Source organism: Lonchura striata, chromosome 3 (assembly GCF_046129695.1).
Source record: "Lonchura striata isolate bLonStr1 chromosome 3, bLonStr1.mat, whole genome shotgun sequence".
Lineage (NCBI taxonomy): Eukaryota > Metazoa > Chordata > Aves > Passeriformes > Estrildidae > Lonchura > Lonchura striata.
This window is the reverse complement of record NC_134605.1, coordinates 88,769,503-88,795,538: the sequence shown is the minus strand read 5'-3', so window position 1 is coordinate 88,795,538 and position 26,036 is coordinate 88,769,503. Positions and strand designations below refer to the sequence as shown.

At 39.7% G+C, this 26,036-nt stretch overlaps 1 protein-coding gene across 10 annotated transcripts in view; it reads right to left on the bottom strand.

The window, feature by feature from the left end:
• Nucleotides 1–26,036, bottom strand: part of KHDRBS2 (KH RNA binding domain containing, signal transduction associated 2) — a 349,074-nt gene that overhangs the window by 44,396 nt on the left and 278,642 nt on the right. For 9 of the 10 annotated variants that reach the window (XR_013339753.1, XR_013339757.1, XR_013339751.1 and 6 more), the window contains exons 7-8: nucleotides 22,476–22,558; nucleotides 2,716–2,774 (exon numbers count right to left, since the gene is read on the bottom strand). Coding sequence is in view for 3 of the 10 variants with exons in the window: in XM_021525682.2 (XP_021381357.2) it covers nucleotides 2,716–2,774; nucleotides 22,476–22,558 (142 nt within the window). In the remaining 7 variants the exon portion in view is untranslated. Of the gene's footprint in view, nucleotides 1–2,715; nucleotides 2,775–15,229; nucleotides 19,652–22,475; nucleotides 22,559–26,036 lie in introns of those variants that run through there. The other variant, XM_021525684.3, reaches the window with a different exon arrangement.

Genomic DNA, 26,036 nt, shown 5'->3' with positions numbered 1-26,036 from the left:
CCCAATCAGAATTCTCCACAAGTTCTTTTAAAAGGAGCAGAGAAGAACCCATGAGATGTAAACCACCTGCTACTTCTCAGCAGTACAGATAGCAAGAAAAGTAATAGCAGGCAGCTCATACAGGAGTACTATTGTGCTCTATACTTAAGAGGCTACAGAGAACTCTATTTTGTACTTTAAAAAGATTGTAAGTATGGAGTAGCATTACTATTTCATTGAATCTACTCCACAAAAAGTGAAAGAAACCCTTATCAGGATTGAAAACCATCCTTCCCAAAGGTAAGTTGGAAGCAAGAGGAAGCATGGAAGAAACTAAAAAAAAGCCAAGCTAGTAAATTTTTGATAATTCAGATATTGTTATTGAAAAGGATAAGGGAGAAAAGATAAGTTGTTGCACAAAACACCTAAGAGTTGACAACAAGACTTTATTTGTGTACCATTTCTCTGTGGTCTTATTCAGAGTTTAGGAGAATTTTGAATTACAGAGGTGTGCCAGAAAGAATTGTAAAGGAGGAATATAGCCTTGTTATGGAAGACGAAACAAGGTGTGAAACTGAACTCAAATGAAAAAAAAACCCCTTAATTTCTGCAGGATGGTGAAAAATGAAGGGGTAGCTGATTTAATACAGTGGGGTGGATTCAGGAGACTCACAATGAGTTACAAAACATCCTGAAAAAAAGAGAACTGGAAAAAGAGAATTAGGGTAATGTTAGGTGAAGATGAGAAGGGGTGATAGATGAGATACAGAGAGAACATCAGTGTATGCATCAAGAACTCAGAAATTGAGGAAGTTAAGCATACATTCTATAGCTCTATAGCTCTGTGTACTAAGATTACCTCCTCAGATAAATAGTGGTGACTTGGGAATGACAAAACTTCCTGCACATATTTCCAGGACATGAAATTGGCAAAATTCCTGATGTCCTAAAGCAAGTGAACCAATAGTAGCATAAACAGCTATATATAAATGCATCTGCTATCAGGAAGTAGCAAAATTGCAATGTGAAATATTTTTCAACTTTAAGTTTATTCCAGGTTATTGAAAACACAGATCTTTGTATGCAAATGCCAACTCAGAAAATAGCTCAAGCAAAAATCAAAGCAAGTCCACAGTTATGAGCCATGTATTTTAAGTTCAGCAAAGGAAACCCAGGGATATTGGGTTTGTTTCAGCTGCTGAAAGGAAAACAAAAAAGAAGGAGCTTCATGCAGAGCATAAACTTAGAAATGATACCACTCTGTGAACACTTTGTAAGCCTTAGCTAATTAGTCCATTCAAAATCCCTGCTGGGAAAACAAGTAATATTCTTCTAGTTTTACAAATGAGGGATTGGAAGGAAAGTGACACTGCTTTAAATGTCTTGCCCAAACACATGGAGATTCAGCACGGTGAAGTGTGATTAAAAGTTAAACAGGGAATAATTCTTACTGCTGAGCTCAGATTATTTCTTTCTGTATTGCCTAAAGCTTAGCAGTGCATTCAGGACAGCAGTGGAGAGGGATCTGTAGATGGGAGGACGGATCTTCTACTACAGCTATTAAAAATGTATGTGCAAAAGGGAAGCACAACAAAGGGTAACTGAACCACTTACACTGATATGGATAAACTATTATTATTACCTGCCTAGCATTGAAAATGTGCTTGACTGCACATTGTATCATCCAAATATATTGTGAGAACTGATTGTACAAAAAATTAAGTTATTTCTGATTATGCAGTGCAATAATATTGGCAACATCTCACTAATGCCTATTTCTACAACAATACAAAGGAAACTGCAAATTAGCATTAGTGACATTTGCTTCACAGCTGCATGAATAAAATTATTTATTTCAAGCAGCAACCCTTATATAACCCCTTAGTATAACTTTCATTTGCAGCATCATTTCCAGCAGCTCTCATTTTCACAATGCTGTGGAAGTCACTATGTAGACTTAGGATACTCCAGAAGCAGTAAATCAGGCATGAAAGCTCTGCTGAATATTAGAGTTACTTTTTAAGCTGACTTGTTATTTCAGTGAAAATCTCTGAGTGGATTCACTGTGCCACCTGATACAATGTACTGATAATTATTAATATAAAACATGGTCTAGACTCCAGTTATTGAAATATATCACTAATAGCAAACAACAGATCTGGAAAATGGTTTATAGTCATGGGAGCTACACTTCAATTCATGCCCCCCATACCCATGAATTGGAACTGTGACACAGACTTGGTGGGCAAGAGCAAAGCCTACAGCTCTCCCTCTACTCACACTGCCTAGTGTGGCATGAAATGCTTTTATCTTGGTGCAGGAGGGGTTCCCATGGTGCTAAGCACCCTCTCCTTCTTTCCACTTTAATTAAGTATATATTTCTAAATCTCACAAACCTTGCTAGTTGAAATGATGCACATGACAACAGAAGATGCATAGTATCCTTGGCAAATCAAGCAGACTTAAATTTAACACTGTGAAAGATATTCAAACACCAACAGAAACTTTTGTGTTGCTGTTAAACTGACCTGTGACTGTAACTGGCTTTGTAATTTTGATTGAAATTCATCAGTCCAGTTTTTTGGTCCTATGTCAAAACTCACCCTAAATCTATTTTGTTTGGTCTTTGCAAAATGAGAGAAATAAAGAAAAGTGTATGGAAGTAATTTCTGAATTGCCAGTGACAGATATTTTCCTTTGATTTCACACATTTGCAGAAGATAAAAGAGACCTTACCGTAGCTGTCATAAGCCTCTTCACTTGTCCCGTGACCATAGTCATAATACTCAGGCACACTGTAACAGATTCAGATAGCCATGTCACTATTGTCATGGGTAACCAACTCAAAACAAAAACACAGCTCACAAAATAAAAGCCATTTTAACACTCTGACATCATAGCCTAGTCCAGCTAGTTTCAGGCATAGGGAATATTTAAAGATATGAAAGAAAATGTATCAGTGACAATAAAAACTATTGTACAGTACATAACATTTCTTATCCACTCAGCATAAAAACCAAATTTGATTCTAAATATGTAAACCTGGAGACGTGACAAAGACTGAGAGAAATTCTATCTGCAAAAATGAGGTCTGAAAAAAGACCACTGTATCATTCACTGCTGTTAAACCAACAAAAGGGGTGTCATCCTCATTTACCTGTAATTCTAAACATTTATGTGTTACCGAACTCAGCGTGGTTTGTTTTCACAAAGCTGACTGTACTGTATGGTGAGGAACCTGTAAACTACTCAACTTTACCAAAAACACTGACAGGTTTCCAGCTTTGATCCTGAAGAAGAAGCATATTCCCACTGCCTGTAGAGAGAAATTTCATTCTCCACAGCCTTTTTCCTTACGTAGTTATTGGACACCCATGGAAAGTTTTATACAGTGATCAATAAAACACAAATTGAAATAAAAATGAGGTTCTATGAGTGCAAAATCACACTTAACAGTCTCAAACTCCCTGTTTCACTGTTCTCAAAAATTATGCATAGCCATATTAACATGTTATCAAAATACTTCAGATATTAGTTACATCCTGATAATCAACAATTCCCAGCTATTATGTGGAGTGGAATCCAGAAAATGCAGCCTCTGAGACATAATTAAATGGAAATGGAAAGGGAATTATTCACATTTATGCTTCACTGCTATTATTACTTATAGTTTGCATTGTGTTCTTGGTAGCTGGTACCAAATTCAATATCAGGCTACTTCTATTCTCAGGTAACAGGTAAGCGTACAAGAATCAATCTCTGCCCAGAAAAATCTACAAACTCCATGAACTCCAACAGACTGTATTTCTTCAATCTGCAATGAACCAAACAGAAAATGTAACACTTTCTGTGTTGATAGTTTTTATTTGTTGTTACTTCTGCTTCTTTTTCTCTGGACACTGTGCGAGACTCTTGCAAAATGAACAGGCAGGCAAGAAGCTTAATATTGCTATAATTATAACATTATTGCTCAGGCCATTTTCCATATTGGATTATTGTTTTAAAAATATTAGTTTACACTTGAGAGAGAAGCTTATTTGACAGTGGAGTGCAAGTAGAAATATTTCAGAGTGCAATAAACAACCAATCTATAACAATTATTTTCTTAACCTAATTTTAGTTTTGTTCACAAACAGCCTGTAATCAGATTTTTAATTTCTTGAACTTAATAGCTATCCATAACTATTATTGGAATAATTTCTGAGAATGATTAATGTTGTCTATCTCACTTGAGAATACTGACTGCATGTATCTGATAACTGACAGTCAAACTGTTTTTACTTGGGTTGTGTCATCCCCTGATCCCCTGAATGGCTAGGGATAGTTCTCAGACTTTTTGGCTACAAATATCCATGGATTTTTTTTTTTTTTTAAACTGAAAATGTAACTATAACCATTGTGCATTAACTCAGTAGTTTAGTCAGAAGTCATTAATGTGAGTGAATTACAATGACACCAGTATCGCAGAGAGATGAAATTTATTTGCTAAAGCAGTTGCAGAAAATGGACATAAGTATGACATGAATGAAATGAACACTTCACTGAAGACTTTTCCCAATGCCAACCAAGCTCTGTAGGGCACAATCACTGTCATGACTTCCCAGATAGTAGAAACCATCCAGCTGCTTGAAAACTAATTATCTAAATAGACAAACCCTCCTACTAAAATGGTGCAAAAAACCAACAGTAAGAATACATCTTTTATTTATAGAACACAATATCCATTCTGTACTATTTTGCAATCATTTTAGTAGCCAATTAAAAGAAATTACAGGATTAAGTAAGGTGAAGTAAAGCACTGCAGCATCAAGGTTAAATCATTTATCCAGTCATAGCTCATGGCTTAGATGTAAGAAATGACTTGCACTGTTCAGAACAGACACATGACATACCACCCAGCTCTGGCAGACAGCCGTATGAAAACCTAATTTTAGAAGCTGCATTTTGGCATATTGCCTGCTTTCCTGGGTAGAGGAGGTTGTTAGATTAGTGAGTGGTGTTAAAAGAAAAGAAACACAAGAACTCCTATCTTCTGCCAGCAGATAAGATGCTAATACTTCTTCCTGATAGGTTTTTACAAACCAAAGCTGCTGCCTCCAAAGGTTAGCTTTAAAAGGAGGCCAATCCAAAAGCCAGTAACTTATCAACAGCAGTCCTGCTTTCAGTGATCTCTGATGAGGGCCTTGAGCTATTACCCATCAACATAACATCCAGCAGAACACAAGACTTGCAAGAACAGGTAAAAAGATTCATTGCTACATCATTGGTTTGTATAGTTTTATTTGAGAAATAGAGATAATAAGGATGTGAGATAAGAGTCCTGCAGTGAACATTCTGAATTGAAATAGACTATCAACAGAATGCTAAGTTAATACACAAACAATAATAAAATAAGAAACAATATGTATTACAACTATAAAAAGGAAGTAATTTGTTACATTGTATTTGATGTCTGTGAGCACAATACTTAACACATTCCTGAAAATACATAATTCATAGCACAGTACATGATTGTCATCTTAGTCCTCCAACTTTATTTATATATAACATCTTTTTTTTAGATTTGAGCCAAAATGGCATTTCAAATTTCTTGCTAACTCATATTGAAAAGTGTTTTGACGAATATGTAAGTGAATAAAACTTATTTCTTACAATGAAACACCAGACTTAAACTCATATTTTGTGGGCCAGACATCTGTTTTATTTTAAAGCTCTCTGAATAGTCACTATAATCTATTATATGAATTTAGTAGTAGACATTTTCCTCTGTTTTACAGCAAAGTAAACAATGGGTGATATTTATAAAAAATATGTGATAGATAATGGCTTTACAAACATGAGTTTTTTTTTTAAAAATTACTGAACTACAAGAGAGATGTAGTTCCATTTGCATTATGGCCAACTGAGAAGGAAGCAATCAGCAAATGCATCCAGCATAAGTAATACTTGTTTATATAATTTTATAGTTCTCAGACTGTTCCTGGAAAATATAGTGATCATGAGCTCTAGAAACCACTGACTCTCTTGGCAGTGCTAATTGGAAACAAAATACCATTATCTATCATTAGCATTCATTACTTTCAAGCAACATGAAGTGTAATTTACTTAAAGTACATGCACCCACCTGAAAGCAGCATGCAGTACATTTTATAAAGCAGACAGGATTAACTCATTACCAACTTTTCAGCTTTTACTTGCACTATAACGCCATATTTCTGAAACATAGAGGTCTTGATGTACTATGACTTACACTTTAGTATATCTACTTATGTATACTAAACTTACACAGGTAGCACTCATGGAAAAAATTATTATACACAGGTATATGTATCTCAGAAGTAGCTTAGTTGTGTATGAGAAACTCTGATGTTATTTTTCTCTGTAAGAAATATTTACAACACAGATATATGACCCTGTCCTAGTTCCTGTTCTGTGGCCAAGGAGATTACATATACTGGAAATCTTCATAAACTTTTCCTATTTATACTTATTGTTTTAAACTTTTCATTTTGGTTAATATTTTTGAACATGTTCATTTTAAAGATCTGAAATCAAAGTTTCCATGAACTGTGATCTGTTCCCTCTCTTCATGCTGATAAAGCTTGATCAATTAAAAAAAAAAATCCAAACCCAAACCAGCACAATATGCTTGTTTTTTGAGAGCTAAGGGTCCTTTAGTGCCTTCCAAACTGCATTATCTAGGGCTCCTATGATATGATGAAGGCTCAGGTACAGAGACTGTATCTAAATGGCAACCTTTAAAGCCAACAAAGACTTTTAACCTCTTGTTAACTAGGACTTTTTCAAATTGATATTAGTGCAAAATTGAATTCCAGTTTGACTGTGTCAACACCCATGGGAAGCCACACAGCTTGCTCAAAAGCCTGTAGAGAATAGCACTTTAAAGTGCTTTAGGCTGAGAACCACAAACAAAAGTGTTAAGATTGAAGCCACAAAAGCCTGACTCTTGGGTCAACAAGCTTCCCAAGGGAATTGTGATGTTCACCACTCTGAGGTCACTGGGGTTAGGTACAGGAAAACATGACATTAATGAATAGACTGCATTAGCCTTTGACCAATCTCTTCCTGCACCTGCAGGAAGCTGCTGGCAAGAGACCCTGGGTTATCAACATTACCATCTGGCTCCCTGGCTGCTTTTACAGCTGCAGTAATAGAAGGCAGCAGAACATTGCAAGAACTGAAGAATATAAGTACTTCTTGCTCCCTTGTGCTCTTTGGTTGTGTGTGTTTTTGGTTTTTTTTTTTTGTTTTGCTCTTCCTTTCTCTCTTTTTGTTCTTCAGGTTTTTTTTGGGGGGAAGGATGCACCTAAGCTTTTATTCTCAAGTGTGGTTGCAGACATACAAGGAGCTCTCTAAAGCCAAGGAAGAAAGGTACAAGAAAGATCATCTTCTTAGAAGTGTGTTCTGTAGTCTATCCTAAAAGATCATAAGAAATGGAATGTCTTTGAGTAAAACCTGTTAATTTAGATTTAGCAGATCATATTTTCCTGTAAAACCATTTTTTTTTTCTTTTCTAATGGTACTTTTTAACTGGTAATGTATATGTTAGTATAATGTATTTTATTGGGAAGTGTTTAGGAAGAAGCTGGCCAATTTAGAGGACTGATAAATCACTGGAACTCTGCCATTACATAATAATTAGGCTCTTTTGTGAAATACATGAATTGATTAAACTAGAGATTCAGCTGATGCTAGTGAAGTTCCACAGTTCAGACTCATAATGAAATAAGCTAAAAACTTGTACACTAGCCTTTGAAGAAGTAAAAATAATTTAAGATACTTCCATCTTTGTGTTGTAGAGATCAACAATATGAGAATGAACCAATATTATGGTTTGGGATTGGAACTCTCTGAGGAGAGATTCCCAGCCTTTGACAGTTTGCAATCAGCATCTATACATGGCTGCAGATAAATGAACTTTTATCACTCCTTAGAGATATATCCCAGTCAGGGATAGACAAGATTTAGACAAGATGCTTGAGTCAAGCTAATGCCCAGGATAGCTCACCAGGACCCCAAGAAGTGGGATTTAATATTTTATAGGTGGGATTCAATATTTTAGACAAGTTTCTTTTTCACATCCTCAAATGGACCCTGTGTACTCTTGGTCTAAAATTATCTCCTTCTTTCCCTATATAATTTCTATTCAGTAATCTTTGGCATTTCTAACTTCCCACATCAATAACTGGTACAATCATTATTCAGTTCCTGTGGTAATAGGATGCAGTCTAATGTTACTACAGTTATTTTATGTAAGACTATGTAAAGCTTCTCCCTCTTACATGAGGGAGGGAGCCAGCAGGATTTAACACACAGTTAATGAAAGAAAAGCTGTTTACACAAAGCAGTATACTTCTTCCTGGAAGAGAGGTGTGCAAGATCTGTATTCACATGAATTACAACATATTAAATTCTTACAAAGTAATATCTCACAGTGGAAGTGTGTGAATAAAGAAAGAATCCATCTAGGAATCTGAAACTTACTGGAACATTTTTACTTAATAGAGCATTGCATCTATAGGGAAGATGACAAATCTTTTGAATACAGGAACTTACAGGATTCAGTCTTAAATCACAAATATAGTCCTTTATGCAATATTTCTTTGGAACTAATAGAATAATATGGTGAGCATTTTAGTGGATAAAATCTCCCTTTTTCTGCAAGCTCAATTTTTATTGTATCCACTATCTTTAACAGAGGATAATATCTCCATTACCATACTCCTGGATTTATTTAGTACCTTACAACATGCCTGAAGTTGAACTAGATTCAACTGTCTCCAGCATTTTTGTATGTTTGATTTTGTGCTACTGAAAATATGAATTTTAAACTATTATAAACAATGAAAGCAGTAAAGTTATACAGGCATAGGACTGGAGAGCCAACATAATTGCAAGATGACTTTGGTTTCTGAACCTTTTGTGAAATATGAAATAGAAACCAATCTGCCATTTAATTTCATGTGGCAGCTTCTGTTTATCTATTCTACATTCCACTGTCATTCTCTATAGATACAGAATTATGACTAAGTATTTCAGAATATAATGCCAAATGTATGCAGAAACTGTATTTGCAAAGGGAATGATGCAGCATTTCAGAAATCCTAGACAATTTTAGAGGAAAAACTTTTCTCTAGTTCAGAGGAGTGAAATTTGACTCAACTTTGCTCATTGAATCAAATAAATGAGAAGTGGCATTTGAAAACAGTTTCTGATGATGTCTTCGTTAGACAAGACAGGAGTCTGTGAAAGAGGGCAAAGCCTCCTGTGCAATGGAGAACGGCAAACCCCCCTCCCTCTGAATTACGAGGATCTTTAAATTAAAAGGCTTTCAGGCAAAGATATGGGAGTGGGAGTAACAATTCTTTACTAGGAGAAAACTAGACAACAATTTAAAAAGGAAAATGCAATCGGTACAAACAAAACTAGTGAAAGAAAAAGTCTAGAACCTGAGGAATGCCAGTATCAGGTTTTGCTGGGACAATTGCTTTCCCTTGCAATAGTTGATGAGTTGCAGTTGAAGTGGTGATCTTTAGAAGGGTATAATTTTCCTCTGAAGATCTGGTGGCAGTGGGGGCCGGTCTTCCTCTGTGCCGGGGTTGCCTCTGAGCTCCGCTGCCGTCGCCTCTGCGCGCCGGCTGCTTCGCTGCGGGTGCCGCCGAAGAGAGAGCGAGAGGGAGCTGCTTTCCCCGGGAATCCCGCGAAGAGAGAGAGAGCTGCTTCTCTCGGAGTCCCGCAAAGAAGAGGGAGAGCTGCTTCTCTCGGAGTCCCGCAAAGAAGAGGGAGAGCTGCTTCTCTCGGAATCCCGCGAAGAGAGAGCGAGAGAGCTGCTTCCCCCCTCTGGGTGGGACCCCTCACGGCGTTACATTTTTTCAGCCTTTCATTGAATCAGTCAAAGGTGTATACACAAACCATTGTCTCTGAGAGAGATAACAAAAAACCTGTCCAACCGGTTCGCCTTCGACAGATGGCAAATGGAATACAAGCTTATCTTACAACCCAGGACATTATCCACCCCTTATTCTATTTCCATCTGCACACCATGAAATCTTACACCCAGTTCTCTCTTAAGACTAAGTTTCCCTGTGGTACACAGCGGGTCTCCTCATCTTCCTGCATTACCCACCAAGTGTAACCAGGTCCTTGAGCAAAGACAATCCCACGAATGGGTTGGTCTTTGCCTGAGGTGGGATTAATCCAAACAGTTTTCCCTAAAATACCTTTCATATGTATTACAGGGACCTTATCTTCATCTACTGCGTGTAAGGGTTCTGACTGAGCAGGGCCAGCTCGATTGACAGACCCCCGGGTGTTGACCATCCAGGTTGCTTTTGCCAGGTTAATTTCTCAGTTTCTAAATGTTCCCCCACCGAGTGCCTTCAGGGTAGTCTTAAGGAGTCTGTTGCACCGTTCAACTTTGCCGGCAGCTGGAGCATGATAGGGAATATGATATATCTATTCGATACCATGTTCTCTGGCCCAGGTGTTGATAAGGCTGTTCTTGAAATGGGTGCCGTTGTCAGACTCAATTCTCTCAGGGGTGCCGTGTCTCCACAGGACTTGTTTTTCCAAGCCTAAGATGGTGTTCCGGGCAGTGGCATGAGGTACAGGGAAAGTCTCCAGCCATCCAGTGGTGGCTTCTACCATGGTCAGCACGTAGCGCTTGCCTTGGCGTGTCTGGGGCAGTGTGATGTAGTCAATCTGCCAGGCCTCCCCATACTTGTACTTGGACCACCGCCCACCATACCATAGGGGCTTCACCCTCTTGGCCTGTTTGATGGCAGCACACGTCTCACAGTCATGGATAACCTGGGAAACACTGTCCATGGTTAGATCCACCCCTCGGTCTCGTGCCCACTTGTAGGTGGCATCTCTGCCCTGATGACCTGAGGCATCATGAGCCCATCGAGCCAGGAACAACTCCCCCTTATGGTGCCAATCTAAGTCTATCTTTGACACCTCTATTTTTGCTGCCTGATCTACCTGCTCGTTGTTCCGGTGCTCCTCATTAGCCCGACTTTTGGGGACATGGGCATCTACATGACGGACTTTCACCGTCAGCTTTTCCACCCGAGAGGCAATGTCTTTCCATATATCAGCAGCCCAGATTGGCTTTCCTCTACGTTGCCAGTTGGCCTTTCTCCACCTTCCCAGCCAGCCCCACAGAGCATTGGCTACCATCCATGAATCAGTATAAAGGTAGAGCTTTGGCCACTTTTCCCTTTCAGCAATGTCCAGAGCCAGCTGAACGGCCTTGAGTTCAGCGAGTTGGCTCGATCTACCTTCTCCTTCGGTAGCTTGTGCAACTTGGCGTGTGGGACTCCATACGGCTGCTTTCCACTTCCGGTTCATCCCTACGATGCGACAGGAACCGTCAGTGAAAAGAGCGTAGCAGGTCTCCTCTGCTGGTAGTTGGTTGTATGGTGGAGCTTCTTCAGCCCTTGCCACTTGTACCTGCTCCTCATCATCAGTGAGACCAAAGTTTTCACCTTCTGGCCAGTTCGTAATTATCTTCAAAATTCCAGGGCGATTCAGGTTTCCAATACGGGCGCGTTGAGTGATGAGGGCAATCCATTTGCTCCATGTGGCGTCAGTGGCATGGTGGGTAGTAGGAACCTTTCCTTTAAACATCCACCCCAGCACCGGTAGTCGGGGTGCCAGGAGGAGTTGTGTTTCTGTGCCAATTACTTCCGAGGCTGCTTGAACTCCTTCAAAGGCAGCCAAGATTTCCTTCTCTGTGGGAGTGTAGTTGGCTTCAGACCCTCTGTAACTTCGGCTCCAGAATCCCAGTGGTCGGCCTCGAGTCTCCCCAGGCACTTTCTGCCAAAGGCTCCAAGACAACCCATGGTTCCCGGCTGCAGAGTAGAGCACATTCTTGACCTCTGGTCCCGTTCTGACTGGGCCAAGGGCTACAGCATGAGCGATCTCCTGCTTGATCTGGGTGAAGGCTTGTTGCTGCTCAGGGCCCCAGTGGAAATCATTTTTCTTTCGGGTAACCAGATAAAGAGGGCTCACAATCTGGCTATACTCAGGAATGTGCATTCTCCAGAAACCTATGGCACCCAGGAAAGCTTGTGTTTCCTTTTTGCTGGTTGGTGGGGACATAGCTGTGATCTTGTTGATGACCTCAGTGGGAATCTGGCGCCGTCCATCTTGCCATTTCACTCCCAGGAACTGGATTTCTCGGGCAGGTCCCTTGACTTTGCTCTTCTTGACGGCAAAGCCAGCTTCTAGTAGTATCTGGATGATCTTCTCACCTTTCTCAAACACTTCTGCCGCTGTGCTCCCCCACACAATGATGTCATCAATGTATTGCAGGTGTTCTGGAGCCTCACCCTTTTCTAGTGTAGCCTGGATCAGTCCATGGCAGATGGTGGGGCTGTGTTTCCACCCCTGGGGCAGTCGGTTCCAGGTGTACTGCACGCCCCTCCAGGTGAAAGCAAACTGAGGCCTGCATTCTGCTGCCAGAGGAATGGAGAAAAACGCATTAGCAATATCAATGGTGGCATACCACTTTGCTGCCTTGGACTCCAGCTCGTACTGGAGTTCCAGCATGTCCGGCACAGCAGCGCTCAGCGGTGGAGTCACTTCATTTAAGCCACGATAGTCCACAGTCAATCTCCATTCTTTGTCAGATTTGCGCACAGGCCAGATGGGGCTGTTGAAGGGTGAGTGGGTTTTGCTGACCACCCCTTGGCTCTCCAGCTCCCGAATCATTTTGTGGATGGGGATCACGGCATCTCGATCCGTCCGATACTGCCGGCGGTGCACTGTCGAGGTCGCAATTGGCACGCGTTGTTCTTCCACCCTTAGGAGTCCTACTGCAGAGGGGTTTTCTGACAGTCCAGGCAAGGTGTTCAATTGCTTAATGTCTTCTGCCTCTACAGCGGCTATTCCAAAAGCCCACTTGAGTCCCTTTGGGTCTTTGTAATATCCGTTCCGGAGGAAGTCTATACCTAGGATACACGGAGCATCTGGGCCAGTCACTATAGGGTGTTTCTTCCACTCCTTCCCAGTCAGGCTCACCTCAGCTTCCACCAGAGTCAATTGTTGTGATCCCCCTGTCACACCAGCAATGGAAACAGGCTCTGCCCCCACATGTCCCGATGGTATCAGAGTACACTGTGCACCAGTATCAACTAAAGCATCATATTTTTGTGGCTCTGATGTGCCAGGCCATCGGATCCACACTGTCCAGAAGATCCGGTTTTCCCGTGCCTCTCCCTGGCTAGAGACAGGGCCCTTCTAACACTGGTTATCATTCCTTCCCTGGGCATACATACTAGAGGTCCCTTCAAGGGGGTCTGACAGATCGTACCCACAAGCTTGGTCACGGGAGGTTGAGGCTACCTTCACTTTGGTGGAACTCCCCCGGTTAGAGTTTCCCTCCTTGAGTTGACGGACCCGTGCTGCCAGGACAGAGGTGGGTTTCCCATCCCACCTCCCCATGTCTTCCCCATGGTCACGCAGGAAGAACCACAGATTAGCCCTTGGGGTGTACCCTCTCTCTCTAGCTGGGGATTGTTGGGTGCTGATTCTGGGGCCTGTGACTCTCACGGGTGCTGTATTAACCTTCCTTATCTCCTCCCTCATCTCCTCTTTAAACTCCTTAATCACAGCTGAGATATGAGCCTGCATTGGGCCATTAATCATACTCTCATAATTCTTAAGTTTGTTGGCAACAGAACCTATTGTCTCCCGGTGGGTGTCAGCATTGATCGTTGCAATGAAGGTGGCGTATTGAGATGGCCCAAGATTTGCCAGACTCCACAGCATTTGTCCCGTACACCTGACCTTGTCAGGGTCATTATTGTGTCGTCCATCCCTCCCAAAGAGTACCTTCAATACTGCCACTTCTCTCAGCTGTTGGATCCCTTCCTCGAGGGTCTTCCAGCGCATTCTATGATGGTGCTCTTGCATTCTCTCTCTGTGGATAAACCTCTCCCTGACACTCATTAAGAGCCGCTCCCAGAGAGAAAGGGACCCTGGTTCCCTTACAAAAACCTGATTTATACCCGAGTCCTGGGTCAAGGGTCTCAAGTTCCTTGCCTCACCACCGTCCAGCTGCACGCCTGTACCCATAAGATCCCAAACCCGGAGTAGCCAGGTAGCATAAGCCTCACGCCCTCGTCGCACAATGTCTTTATGCAGATTGCGAAGACTTTCGTACGTCAGGGACTCGGTGATGATAGCAATCTCTGGCTCCCCTGTGGGTTGTGAGGTTCCTCCATTCCTGTCCCTATCTGCAGGGTGCTCTGCTTTCACCTTAGACTTCCTTGTTTCTACCGGGGCCACTGCTGCTGACCGTGACTGCCCTTGTGGTTCAGCTGGAACCTGGACAGTTGTAACATTAGTGGGTTCCACAGCTGTACTATTAGACTGTCCCTCCTCAAGGCAAAGGGCCGGTTTCTCACCAGCTGGGGAAATGCACTCCTTCAGCATCTCTCGTATCTCCTTAACCAGAACCCTCACCCAATCTGGGCGGTTCATTTCTGAGGTGGGCTGTGGGGCAGGGTCAGGCTCTGGAGCAGCAGCATCTCGAGTCTGTGGTGTAGGTGTGAGGGTAGTTATCCAGGTTAATCTTCCCTTATCTCTGAATGCTAAATATAACAGGACTATTAGCAACACCACCCATTGTATGGTATCATTAGCACTTATAAAGGATCTTAACCCTTTGAGAATTGGTGGAACAGACCCAAAAAGATGGTTAAAAGGTTGAGAGAAAGTTTGCCCAGGTGCTATTTCCTCGCAGTAGGTACCGTTATTAAAGTAACCCCAAAAACATACAGTTAACGTGTGATAGCTATGAATCCATGTACCTGCCTTCCAGAGGAAATTAAAGATCCATGAATTCCTCACCCAATTAACCCAGAAGCCAAACTTGATAACAGACACCGTAGCCTTAGTCATAGGACCCATTTTTAGATAAGGGTCTGCAAATGGGAAAAGTATAGCTACGATCACATGCCACCCAAACCAAGGTAAACTAGACCACATGGTGATGCTGAAGATGTTTTTACACACAAGAAAACCAAATTACTTAAGAACTGTTAATCCTTTTTCCCTCTCAATGCCCTCGGGCCCCACGTTGGGCGCCAAATTCTGTCTTCGTTAGACAAGACAGGAGTCTGTGAAAGAGGGCAAAGCCTCCTGTGCAATGGAGAACGGCAAACCCCCCTCCCTCTGAATTACGAGGATCTTTAAATTAAAAGGCTCTCAGGCAAAGATATGGGAGTGGGAGTAACAATTCTTTACTAGGAGAAAACTAGACAACAATTTAAAAAGGAAAATGCAATCGGTACAAACAAAACTAGTGAAAGAAAAAGTCTAGAACCTGAGGAATGCCAGTATCAGGTTTTGCTGGGACAATTGCTTTCCCTTGCAATAGTTGATGAGTTGCAGCTGAAGTGGTGATCTTTAGAAGGGTATAATTTTCCTCTGAAGATCTGGTGGCAGTGGGGGCCGGTCTTCCTCTGCGCCGGGGTTGCCTCTGAGCTCCGCTGCCGTCGCCTCTGCGCGCCGGCTGCTTCGCTGCGGGTGCCGCCGAAGAGAGAGCGAGAGGGAGCTGCTTTCCCCGGGAATCCCGCGAAGAGAGAGAGAGCTGCTTCTCTCGGAGTCCCGCAAAGAAGAGGGAGAGCTGCTTCTCTCGGAGTCCCGCAAAGAAGAGGGAGAGCTGCTTCTCTCGGAATCCCGCGAAGAGAGAGCGAGAGAGCTGCTTCCCCCCTCTGGGTGGGACCCCTCACGGCGTTACATTTTTTCAGCCTTTCATTGAATCAGTCAAAGGTGTATACACAAACCATTGTCTCTGAGAGAGATAACAAAAAACCTGTCCAACCGGTTCGCCTTCGACAGATGGCAAATGGAATACAAGCTTATCTTACAACCCAGGACAGATGATTAATGCCATAAGTAGATTGCTGTGAAGATACATAAAATGTCATATTCTAGGCTTCCTGCTTTGATTGATTTAAACAGATTGGAAATAAAATACAGGGAAATCATTATTTATGGAGAGGCAGATATAAGCACATAGCCAAAATGAAATATGACAAAATATAAATACAATGCACAGTGCTTAAAATGTGAAAGAGAGATTAGTAGAAAAAATAATAAAGAATATCTAGGTTTGAAAAGAATCAATGTAACTATTATACCTATTGCAGCCTTTACTATATTTATGCGTCTGTATTTTACTACATAGTAATATTTTGATAGTGAGATAGAAGTGTGTAAAACTCTGCTTATATCACTAAAACATTTAACTGTATGATAATCTACTAATTCAATTAATAATTATTCCCATTCTTGTCTAGCCATTGTTTTTAAACTAAGGACAAAATTCTTCCATTTAACTATTCATGCATAGTTCACAACTAATCTGCTGGAATTTTTCACAAAGCACGTAGCTGAAAACAGTGGGACTTCTGAATAGAGTTCACCAAAGAACATGTACACCCAGCTGAACCTTATACTGATGTCTTTACAAATGCAGTAGTTTGTTATTTTTTTCTTGCACCACTGCTTTGAGAAACTCATATTCGGAAGCAGATGTACATACAGCACCTTGATATCTGGAGGTCAAGCAAGGATAATCAGAATGAATTGGAGCTCAAGCAAATATATCTTGCTGATGCAAATAATTCTTTCAGATACAACTGGATAAAATATTATTCCTAAGTAATTTTGCAGCATGGCTGTGCACTGATGTGATTGGACTGTAAGCCACACAAATGACATAGACTGAACTGTGGTCCATGTTGTATTCCTGCATATAAGATCAGAAATAAGTGATTCCTAAAGCTCCTTTACTAGCAGCCCACATTGCAGAAAAAAAGAAGATATAAACACAAGCTTTCCAGTAGATAACATGAACTTTGCAATAGAAACCAGGGAAAACAGTTTATTTTCAAAGTCAATAACTTGTCATATATTCAACTTCAGTGGCTGAATATGCTAGTGAAATTTTCTGTGGGTATGCGTAATTAGAAGAATGTAGCACCTATTAGAGGATGAACAGATAGATTTTGCTATAGGTAAAACTACATTGATACGTCATAGTATCTATTTTCCATAGCAGCATAGTGGACACAGGCAGCATTTTTGTCCTTTTACTTCTGTTCCTAGTATTAAGAAACAGATGCCCAACTGGACTTTGCACATAACAGCACAACTTTAGGTATTATTGTACCTTTTGAATTAAACACAATTCCATGTGGTGAAGGGTATCAGTCAACTTGAATTTCTGTTACTGCACCTTTTTTTCTTCTTCAGTCCTCTAAGATAATTCCATTTTAGCAGTTATCTAACACAATGTTGTCAGTCTTCAAATCTTGCAAGAACTACTTAGAATTTATTCCAAATATATTAGTGCCATCTTTCTTTATGCTAAAACTTAGATTCTGTACTATCATTAACCTCTTAGAGGGGAAATTCAGAGATGACATGGCCTATAATATGCAATTCCAATCAGAAACAGAAGTTTGTTTATTTCCTCAGCAGATGCAGGATGGGTTTGATGTGTGAGTCTGACAGACCAAAAGAAGTTCTTTGGCCAAAATGATGGCATACCAGCATGAAATGTCTGCCCAGAGGACTGCTGCCTAAAGCATTAAATAATTTATTTGCAAGATTAACAGTAAGTATTTTGCCAAGAATTGCTTCAAGGTCTTACATTGGGTTACTGTTATTATTATTAGTGAGGCTGGGTGCAGACAGGTGTGAGAAATGCTTTTTACCTATGTCTTCTTGCAGTCACAGCAAGGATGACAACATGCCATCACAAGGCTTGTACTGCTGTGGGATGGAATCTGTAACAGCAACATTGTACACTATTTTCATCTGTCTTTTATCACTGAATTATTTATTCTTCTTGTCAGTAAGTTATGGGTTTCCTGATATTTACAAGTCTATTTACAGCCTAAGGTGGGAGTCATGAGCTCTTCTTTCTTTAAACAGCACACACCGGCAACTAATTTTCTTGCTGAACTATGTTTTTAACAAAAGCTATACAGAAAAAAGGCAGAATAAAAAGCCAGGCAAGCAGACCTGAAAGCCATTACCAATATACCATCTACCTGTTCACAAAAACCAGAATGGATTCATGGATGACTGCTCATGCCAGGCATCATGGAACAGGGAAATAATATCAAACTCAAATTTTAAGCTTCATCAGATAATCCTTGTCTTCCTTTGCTCCTCTGTTAGGCACCAGTGTTTACACTAGGTATGCTGGATAAGTTGGGCACAAGTGAATTAAAGAGAATATACCCTTCCCGTTCATCCCATGACTGGACAGTCAGTCCCTGGCTTCCTTGGTATCTTTTTTGGTTGTGAGACATACTATCTTTGAAATGAAACTGCTGGTGCTGGCAGAGACACAAAGGCCAGTGGAGATGACTGCAGATGTGGTAGCAGAGCTGAAGGTGGCTCTGTTGGCCATCGTGATTCATCACCAAATGATCCATTTTCACCAGATTATTCTGTTGGTCTTGGCTGAGAAGTCTGACCACACTTTGCATGTGGGACAGTCTGATTCCAAACAACCTCTGAGTAACCAAAGAGGCTGATCTTCTACATCTCCTCACAAAACTTTGCATCCTTTCTTCTGGTGATCTAGCGATCTCAGCCCATGAGTCCTGTGGTGATAGATCAACACATTTAAAAGCTCCTGCATTAGAAAATCAAAAACTGCATTACATTTTGAAAGCTAATAGGATTCTCCTACATTTTCTGTGTAACAGCTGAGTTGGAAATTAACACTTCTATCATTTTGTATATTATGTCTATATTTTTTTAAATAAATTTGCCAGACTAGAGCTTTGGGAGATAAATCTAGATGGCAGAAAGGTTTTGAGTGTCCTCTGCCTTCTTTTCAAGTACACAGAGAATAGTGTATGAACTTAACAACTACTGAATATCTCTTGGTGTGTCTGCACAGGCAGATATTCTTATCAATGAGATCCACCTTCACATTATATGGGAGGGAGGGGAAGGGAGAGGAAAACAAGGTCATTGAAAAATTCAAATTACAGTGCATTATTGCCCATGGGAAATATGTCAGATACAATGTCTTTTCCTGACCACTGATATGGTTGTTTCCTTGTTCTTCTTGCATTCATTGTATTTACCTTAAAAACTATATTTTGACATCTGTAATAAAAAAATTTCTAAAATGAGTAGGGTTTCTAAATGTCCTCAGAAAATGCGTAGCCTTTCACAGAATCCTGCAAATAATGCTTACAGACTCAGCTGGGAAGGACAGACAGTTAATTTAAATCTGTCCTGAGGTTTGATCTTGGTTCTGAGTTGTCATTATGGGACAGGAACATAAGGAGGGAAAATGGCTTTACAAATACATCTTCTGCTATTTAAAGCAAGACATACCTCCATGCAATATAGACTGTCATAACCCATAATCCTCTTATTTCTAAAATAAGCCTCCCCATCTTAATAAGTTACAGGTGGCACTTACCATTGTGAGAGTCCTGCTTTTCTCTGTCTTCAGGTTGCTTCTTTGCTCCATTTCAAAGTGTGCTTGAGACGCCTCTTAGCTTGTTCAGGCAGGCAGACTTACTGTGGGTTTCATTCCAGCCTGATTCTGAGACTCTGTCATGACCTCTTCCACAGGTGACCCCATCCCCCTAGTTTCAGCCTACAAATCAGACTGCTGTCATGAAGGACAGACAGAGCTTTCTGTCTGGAGAAGTTCATTAGAGAAGTCCATTAGAGAAGGACCTATATACCAAGTGTATTGTTGGACCTGCAACACCATGCCTGACTTTAGTACAAACTTTTAGATAATTGTGCACTGAAGTACAGCATCTGAATGGTCTTGGGGATTGATAATTGTGGTGCTTCTAATATTAAACCATAATCTTATGTTGCAGCACTGTGCATGTTGATACTGTGCTCATTTTCTCTGCTGTTGGAAGAGCTTAGTTTCCAAAATTCTAAATCAGACGTCTTGGACAACAAAGGACTAAGGCTCCCTAATCAAAGTGTATATGGTCAGAAAGACTCTGGCAAATGGGAAGTAGATACAAGGTATGGAAGACAAAGGCAGGGGTAACAGGGGTCTGGTGGCAGGCTGCCCAAACTCTATCTTCACTCCATGCGTGGGTGAGCAGGGGAACAAGGCATGACTTACTATGAGCTCTGCTCTAAAGCACACCAAAGTCAGCCTGAGCTCAGACCATCCACTCCAACATGTTCTTTTTGAAGCAATTAAGAGAATAAGGCTTGGCCAACATGTACAGCAAGACCGACAGTCAGACAAAAGTATGTTCCACTCTAAGGATTTCCACATTGAGTCCCTAATAAGCCATAAAAAGCAATGGGAAACTCTGCCCTTAACATGAACAGAAATCTTGGTACCCTGCATTAAGCCACTAACTACAATTGCTTCTCATCTCATGATTTAGAATTTCAGTCAATCCCTGCAGAGGGAAGGAATGATAATTTCCTGGCTGAGCATAGACATTGTTGGCAAGTTTTTGTTAATTTTTTTCCCTTTAAATGACACACTGGATGAGATGAGTAAGTACTTTGGAGCAGTACTACTTACCTTCTTTGTTAGGTGTGCACATGGTATGACTCTTATGACTGGACTATACTAATAAGCAAGATTGGAGACTTGGAGAAAACATTTTAAAAAACACATCTAATCAAATATTATGGGCACATTATTTTCATTGTATTGCATTGTATTTTTATGTTTTGCCCAGTAAGCAGGCATTTCTATGAAGCTAAATGGCCAATCAGGTGCAGAAATACAAATTCTGTATTTAATGGTCCATTTGTTCTTTAAATCTTTGAAATAAGAAGCATGTAGCTCTCTCTGAAAGTGCTCTCTTTGAAATCAATAGGCTACTTGAGGCATTAAGTGCCACTCAACATGGGTAAGTATGACCACATGTCTTGTCATATATTTCAGAAGGAAATATTTTAGTTGCAGATTTTAAATGGATTAGGTATCCTGGAGGTAGCTCCAATTAGTAGAAAACATATTTGATCACTAAACCTAATAGCTGTTTAATTGACTAAATTATGTGACTATAAATTTTCTCTCTTGTACCAAATTATCACTACTAGTTCTAGCTGCATTATAATACACTCCTCATAAAGTTGATATGTTTGTCATTTAGTTGCCTGAAACATCAACTTGCAAAGAAATTACAGGTTAATTCAGATGTTATAAAGCAATGTCATATCAAGATATTTCCAATTAATTATTGTTTTTACATCAGAAGCAATTCACAATTGTGACAATTCACTCTTGCAGCAAAAAAGGAACCAAATTGTTTTAAGAAAAGTTGAAGTACATTTGACAACAAGAATACCTACCTACACAATGACATGATGGGTGCAGCTACTAAAGTATAATTACTTGAAAGTGTTAAAGTATACTTGATGGGGTTCATGTTTTGGTATGACAAATCCTTTTAAATATACTTCGCTGGATATAAAAATACTTATAAAATATTTTTTATCCACTGAAGTATCACTCACTACAGCAGTTCTGGAGCTCAATGTAATTCTGAAAGGCATTTACATCAGCAAAGTATTCAGTGAAAAATATGGCTAAACAAAAAAGCAAGTTTAAGGTCCTCTGGCCTTTGGAGCGTAGTACTCAGTATGTATACATCACTTTCTTGCTCAGTGAGAAACACGTTAACTTAGTTAAAATCTGTGTCTTTTCTTGTTAAAATTTCATTTGCCTTTCCACAACCTTACAAGTACTTTCAGTAATGCATAACACCACTTTCTGAATAACTGGTAGAAAGACCCTGTTTTCCTTTAGCTTAAATGTGAAAAAGATGCCATTCCATATTTAATAAACATGCACTGACTGTCAAATTAATGGAGGTGTGAGGTGTATGTATATAAAAAAGGGATAATTCACACAAATCAATATAAGATGTGAATGCAGCTTTTTCCTACTATTCCACATCACAAGGACAAAAATAATTTTCCAAACTTAAAAATTCTGAGAGCTGCTTAGAAGATAACTGGTTGAACACAAATAGTTTCAGCCTTACTTCTGGCATGTAATTTCCTTCTATAGTCTACCTTGATTGTGGATGCCAACCAGAAACAGGCTACCATCACAAATATTTTTTTAATTTACTTCTGGTTTCTCTCAAAACATTATAAAAGTCATAAGTATGAGATATCCTTCACAACTTATCATCAGTAAAAGGTAAAAAAAAGGGACAAGTAACATCAAATAAGAAAATGATGTAATCACTTGTTAAAAAAATATACATAATTTGCATCAATTTTAAAAGCATAGTTCCTTACAGTTTTACTTCATCTCTGTATATAAATTTGGACTGTCATAATTACTTTTTACTTCTAAAGTACTCAGAGATTTTTGTAAAATTTAATGTGGAAAATAAACCAGGAAATTTACATGAAAAACTAAGATAAAAAAAAAGTGTACTTAGGAGAAATGATGTAAAAGCACAAATGCTTACCTTTGTGTTTGGGTGGCATAACTGTTATCATATGCCTCATAGCTTGGATCATCATATTCACCCCCATATCCATCATCGTATCCCTAAGGGAAAAACAGAACACAACAGCTTAGAAGAGTGATAAATCAAAGCGTGTTATCAAGCTGTAAAAATAAATTGCATCAACATGTGCATGTCATGTTTGCCCACGATAATGTGAAACATGCAGCTGACTGAAGAGAATTGCGAATCGTGAAGAGCAACCTGTACATTGCAAGAATAAAGAAATCAGCCACTCATTTAAGAACTCAGCTTGTTCACTGATAAACTGTGGTGCATTGTCCAAACCACAGTGCTTCAGTGGGATCTGTGTGGAATACTGATGAATGAATAATAAAACCAACAATTTCCGAGCAGTTTGTTACACAAATGGTTCTATAAATACCTACAGGTGAAATGAACAAATGATAGCTCAAAGATATAGACTATTCTACATTAAGAAAGGTGTTGTGATAAAATCTTAATATTCAGTCTATTAAAAAATGAAAAATAACAAAACAAAACATAGCAACCTATGAGAAACAATAATGGCATATGACTTTTAAAAATAATGCAGAGTAAGCCCTTTGTTTTCTTTCAATGAGCATCTTACTCTTTTCTGTGACAAATTAACCAACACTTTAGTACAGGTTCCTCCAATCTAACTTAAGGTTCTTGCTGAAGAGCTCAGACATACGCTCAGTTCACCTAAGACAGAGAAACACAAGTGACTGCAGAAGGTGGTTCAGCTCATCCAATGCCTGAATTTTCCACTGAAAGAGTCACGGGTAACTGTGATCCACTGTAGCTGTCTCTGAACTAAAGAATGCTCAGGAACCACACAATAAACAAACAAACAAACAAACAAACAAACAGACATAAATAAATAATCCAAGGGATGACTTTTGAAATGCTCTTTTCATATGACCGGACAACAGAGTAGGTAAGAAATTATGTATGGAAACTCCTTTTTTAAAAATTTCTCTGTGATTTTTGGAAGCCAGTATTTGTAGTTAAATTGCAATGAAACATTTCATTGTCTAAAGAAAACCCTGCTGTTAAGGGAAATGCTAAAGAAAAGAGTGGACTTAAAAAACTTTCTTGATATTAATTACAGCAAAAGGCAATTTTTCCTCCCGCAAGCTATGCAAAATTTAGTCAGGTTGGGAGAGAATGGACAGCATGAGGCAGCTCCAAAATAACACCAGTCCAATAAACAACCACTCTAATACACTATCATAACTACTTAAAATACAGTTAGCTAGGTACTTCATTATTTCTGCTAATTAAACTCCCCAGTGGTATTAAATAAGACTTCACTGGCATTCCTAAATTCAAGAAAATATTGTATGGAGGAAGCATTCAGTTGTTTCCTTAGGTCAAGCATAATAAATTTGCCTGTTCAAATGGGCCACCCAGCAGTGAGGGTAAGTGTGGATTCCAGGTGGGAGGTTTCATCCCTGTGGTGCTCTAAGTCCTAAGGAAGGACAGGACTCTGCACGGTGACTTCACTGTCACCACATAGTAAGGCAAAGCCTTTCTGGGCAGAAGGGAGTGTCTGTTTTCTAACTGGGAATGGCCTCTCCCAGAACCTGAAGTCCACACAAACCCCATCATCTTCCATTTTGGGTGGTAGTGCACCATTTTGACTTGTCTGCATTAGTATGAACTCATAGCAAAAAGTACAGCTAAAAACATCCCTGCAGATGACAGTGATATATTTAACATTATATAGCTAAATACACAATCTTGCTTTAGGGGACAGGATGAGAGAAACAATGCACCCCAGGAGACAGATGTTAGTCACATTGATTAGTATGCTACTGGGTGTGATCCTACTACTGCAAAGATGAGGGTGATAGGAGTGCCTATATAAAGTCAAATAGCTAGAGGACTGACATTTCAGCCTGCTTACCCAACCATCCGAGAGAACAGGAAAGGCAACAATTACAAATTAGCTCTCTCAGTTTCTTGATGCCTGAGGTGGATCAACGTTCAGCATCAGCAGGGCAGAGAACACTTGTTAATATCTGACACCACTGTGGGTTCATGTTACAGACTTTAGCAGTCTCCCTCAAGGCTCAGAACAGGTCAATACAGTGTGAATGGTTCAAGTGAACGGTTGGAAAACAAAGTAAAAAAGCACAATGTACCTTTAATGAACAGAAAAGCTTTTTCTGGATAATGTTCTTTTATTTGTGCCAATCTGTATGAAAATTATCTTATAATCCTACAGGTGAAGTCTTTGAGTAAGTAACATATCAGCATGCTTTTAAAGTTTAATACAATGTATTGTACCCAGACGCCACACCTTTAGGTATCCAGAGCTGAGACTCAAAATAGCTCTTTCACATCCTTGAAGTGCATTAAACTCACTGAGCAGTTTTCTCTTCTTTAACCTTCAGATACCCAGAACCTACAACTTTAATGTTTGAAAATATTTCTTGGACAGGCACTTTGAGACATGAAACATCCAGCTCCCACCTAGACCCTGTTGAGATCAGAAGTTGTGAGTCTGAGGGTGTCCAGATTCACATATTCTGCTCAATGTGTGATGAGGATGGTGCTCCAAAAGCAGTTCTGTATAAATCCAGAGATAAGCACCCAGGATGCCCTCCCCAAATGCAGTGTAATTTTTACTAGAGTCAGCATTCATGCACTTTTTAGGTTTATTAGTGCTTCTATAAAAACAAGCAATCAAACTTCCTGTGTAGAAGTCTTTTTGTCCCGTAGTAACTGCCACCACCATTCAGAAGAAAACGCCTACAATGAACTGAGAAATATGCAATGGGCAACTATTAGAAATATTCAAACTGATAGCCATTTCTAGCCTAGGTTTTTATGCCAGGCTACCTTTATCTCAGGTATTTCTTAATAAAACAACTTTCCAAAACATAAAAAAATCCCAACAAAACCTCTATACTTTGTGTCAAGGGGAAGAACAGTGAGTCTTCCAGTGACTAGGATTTACTCTGGCCTTACAATGATACATCTTGGATGCTAGATAAAAGAACAGAAATACACATTATAAGTTGCAGTCACACTAAGAATGTTTATTAGTGATTTTAAGGAGTTTTTATATTGTTTAGAGTTAAAAAAAGAATAATAAAAAAATTGATAAGTAAAAATTTAAAATAAACCTCAATTAAAAAACAAAAAAACTGCTTTGAAAATGAGTAAGTATACACTGCCCCACAAAAGGGAAGACTGGATAAACTCCTAGGAGAATCTCAGAACAGCATCTGAAATTAGCAGTTGCATGACTCACTACAGGAGAAAATACTCTCTCCTCTACTACTGATAATGAAAATTACAGTCAGTGGAAAAAGGGGAGTAGAAGCAAAAACAGATATAATTGAAAAAAGGCTACCCAAGAAAAAGTTAAGTAGCAATTTTATTCAGCATTCAAGAAACTATTGAGAAGAATTTATTTATTTTGATTTACTCAAATCCTCTTCTATTTTCAGATGCTGTAAAGTATATTAGAAATACAAACAAAATTTTAAGTATCACTAGTTACAAGGGTATCATAATATAATATAA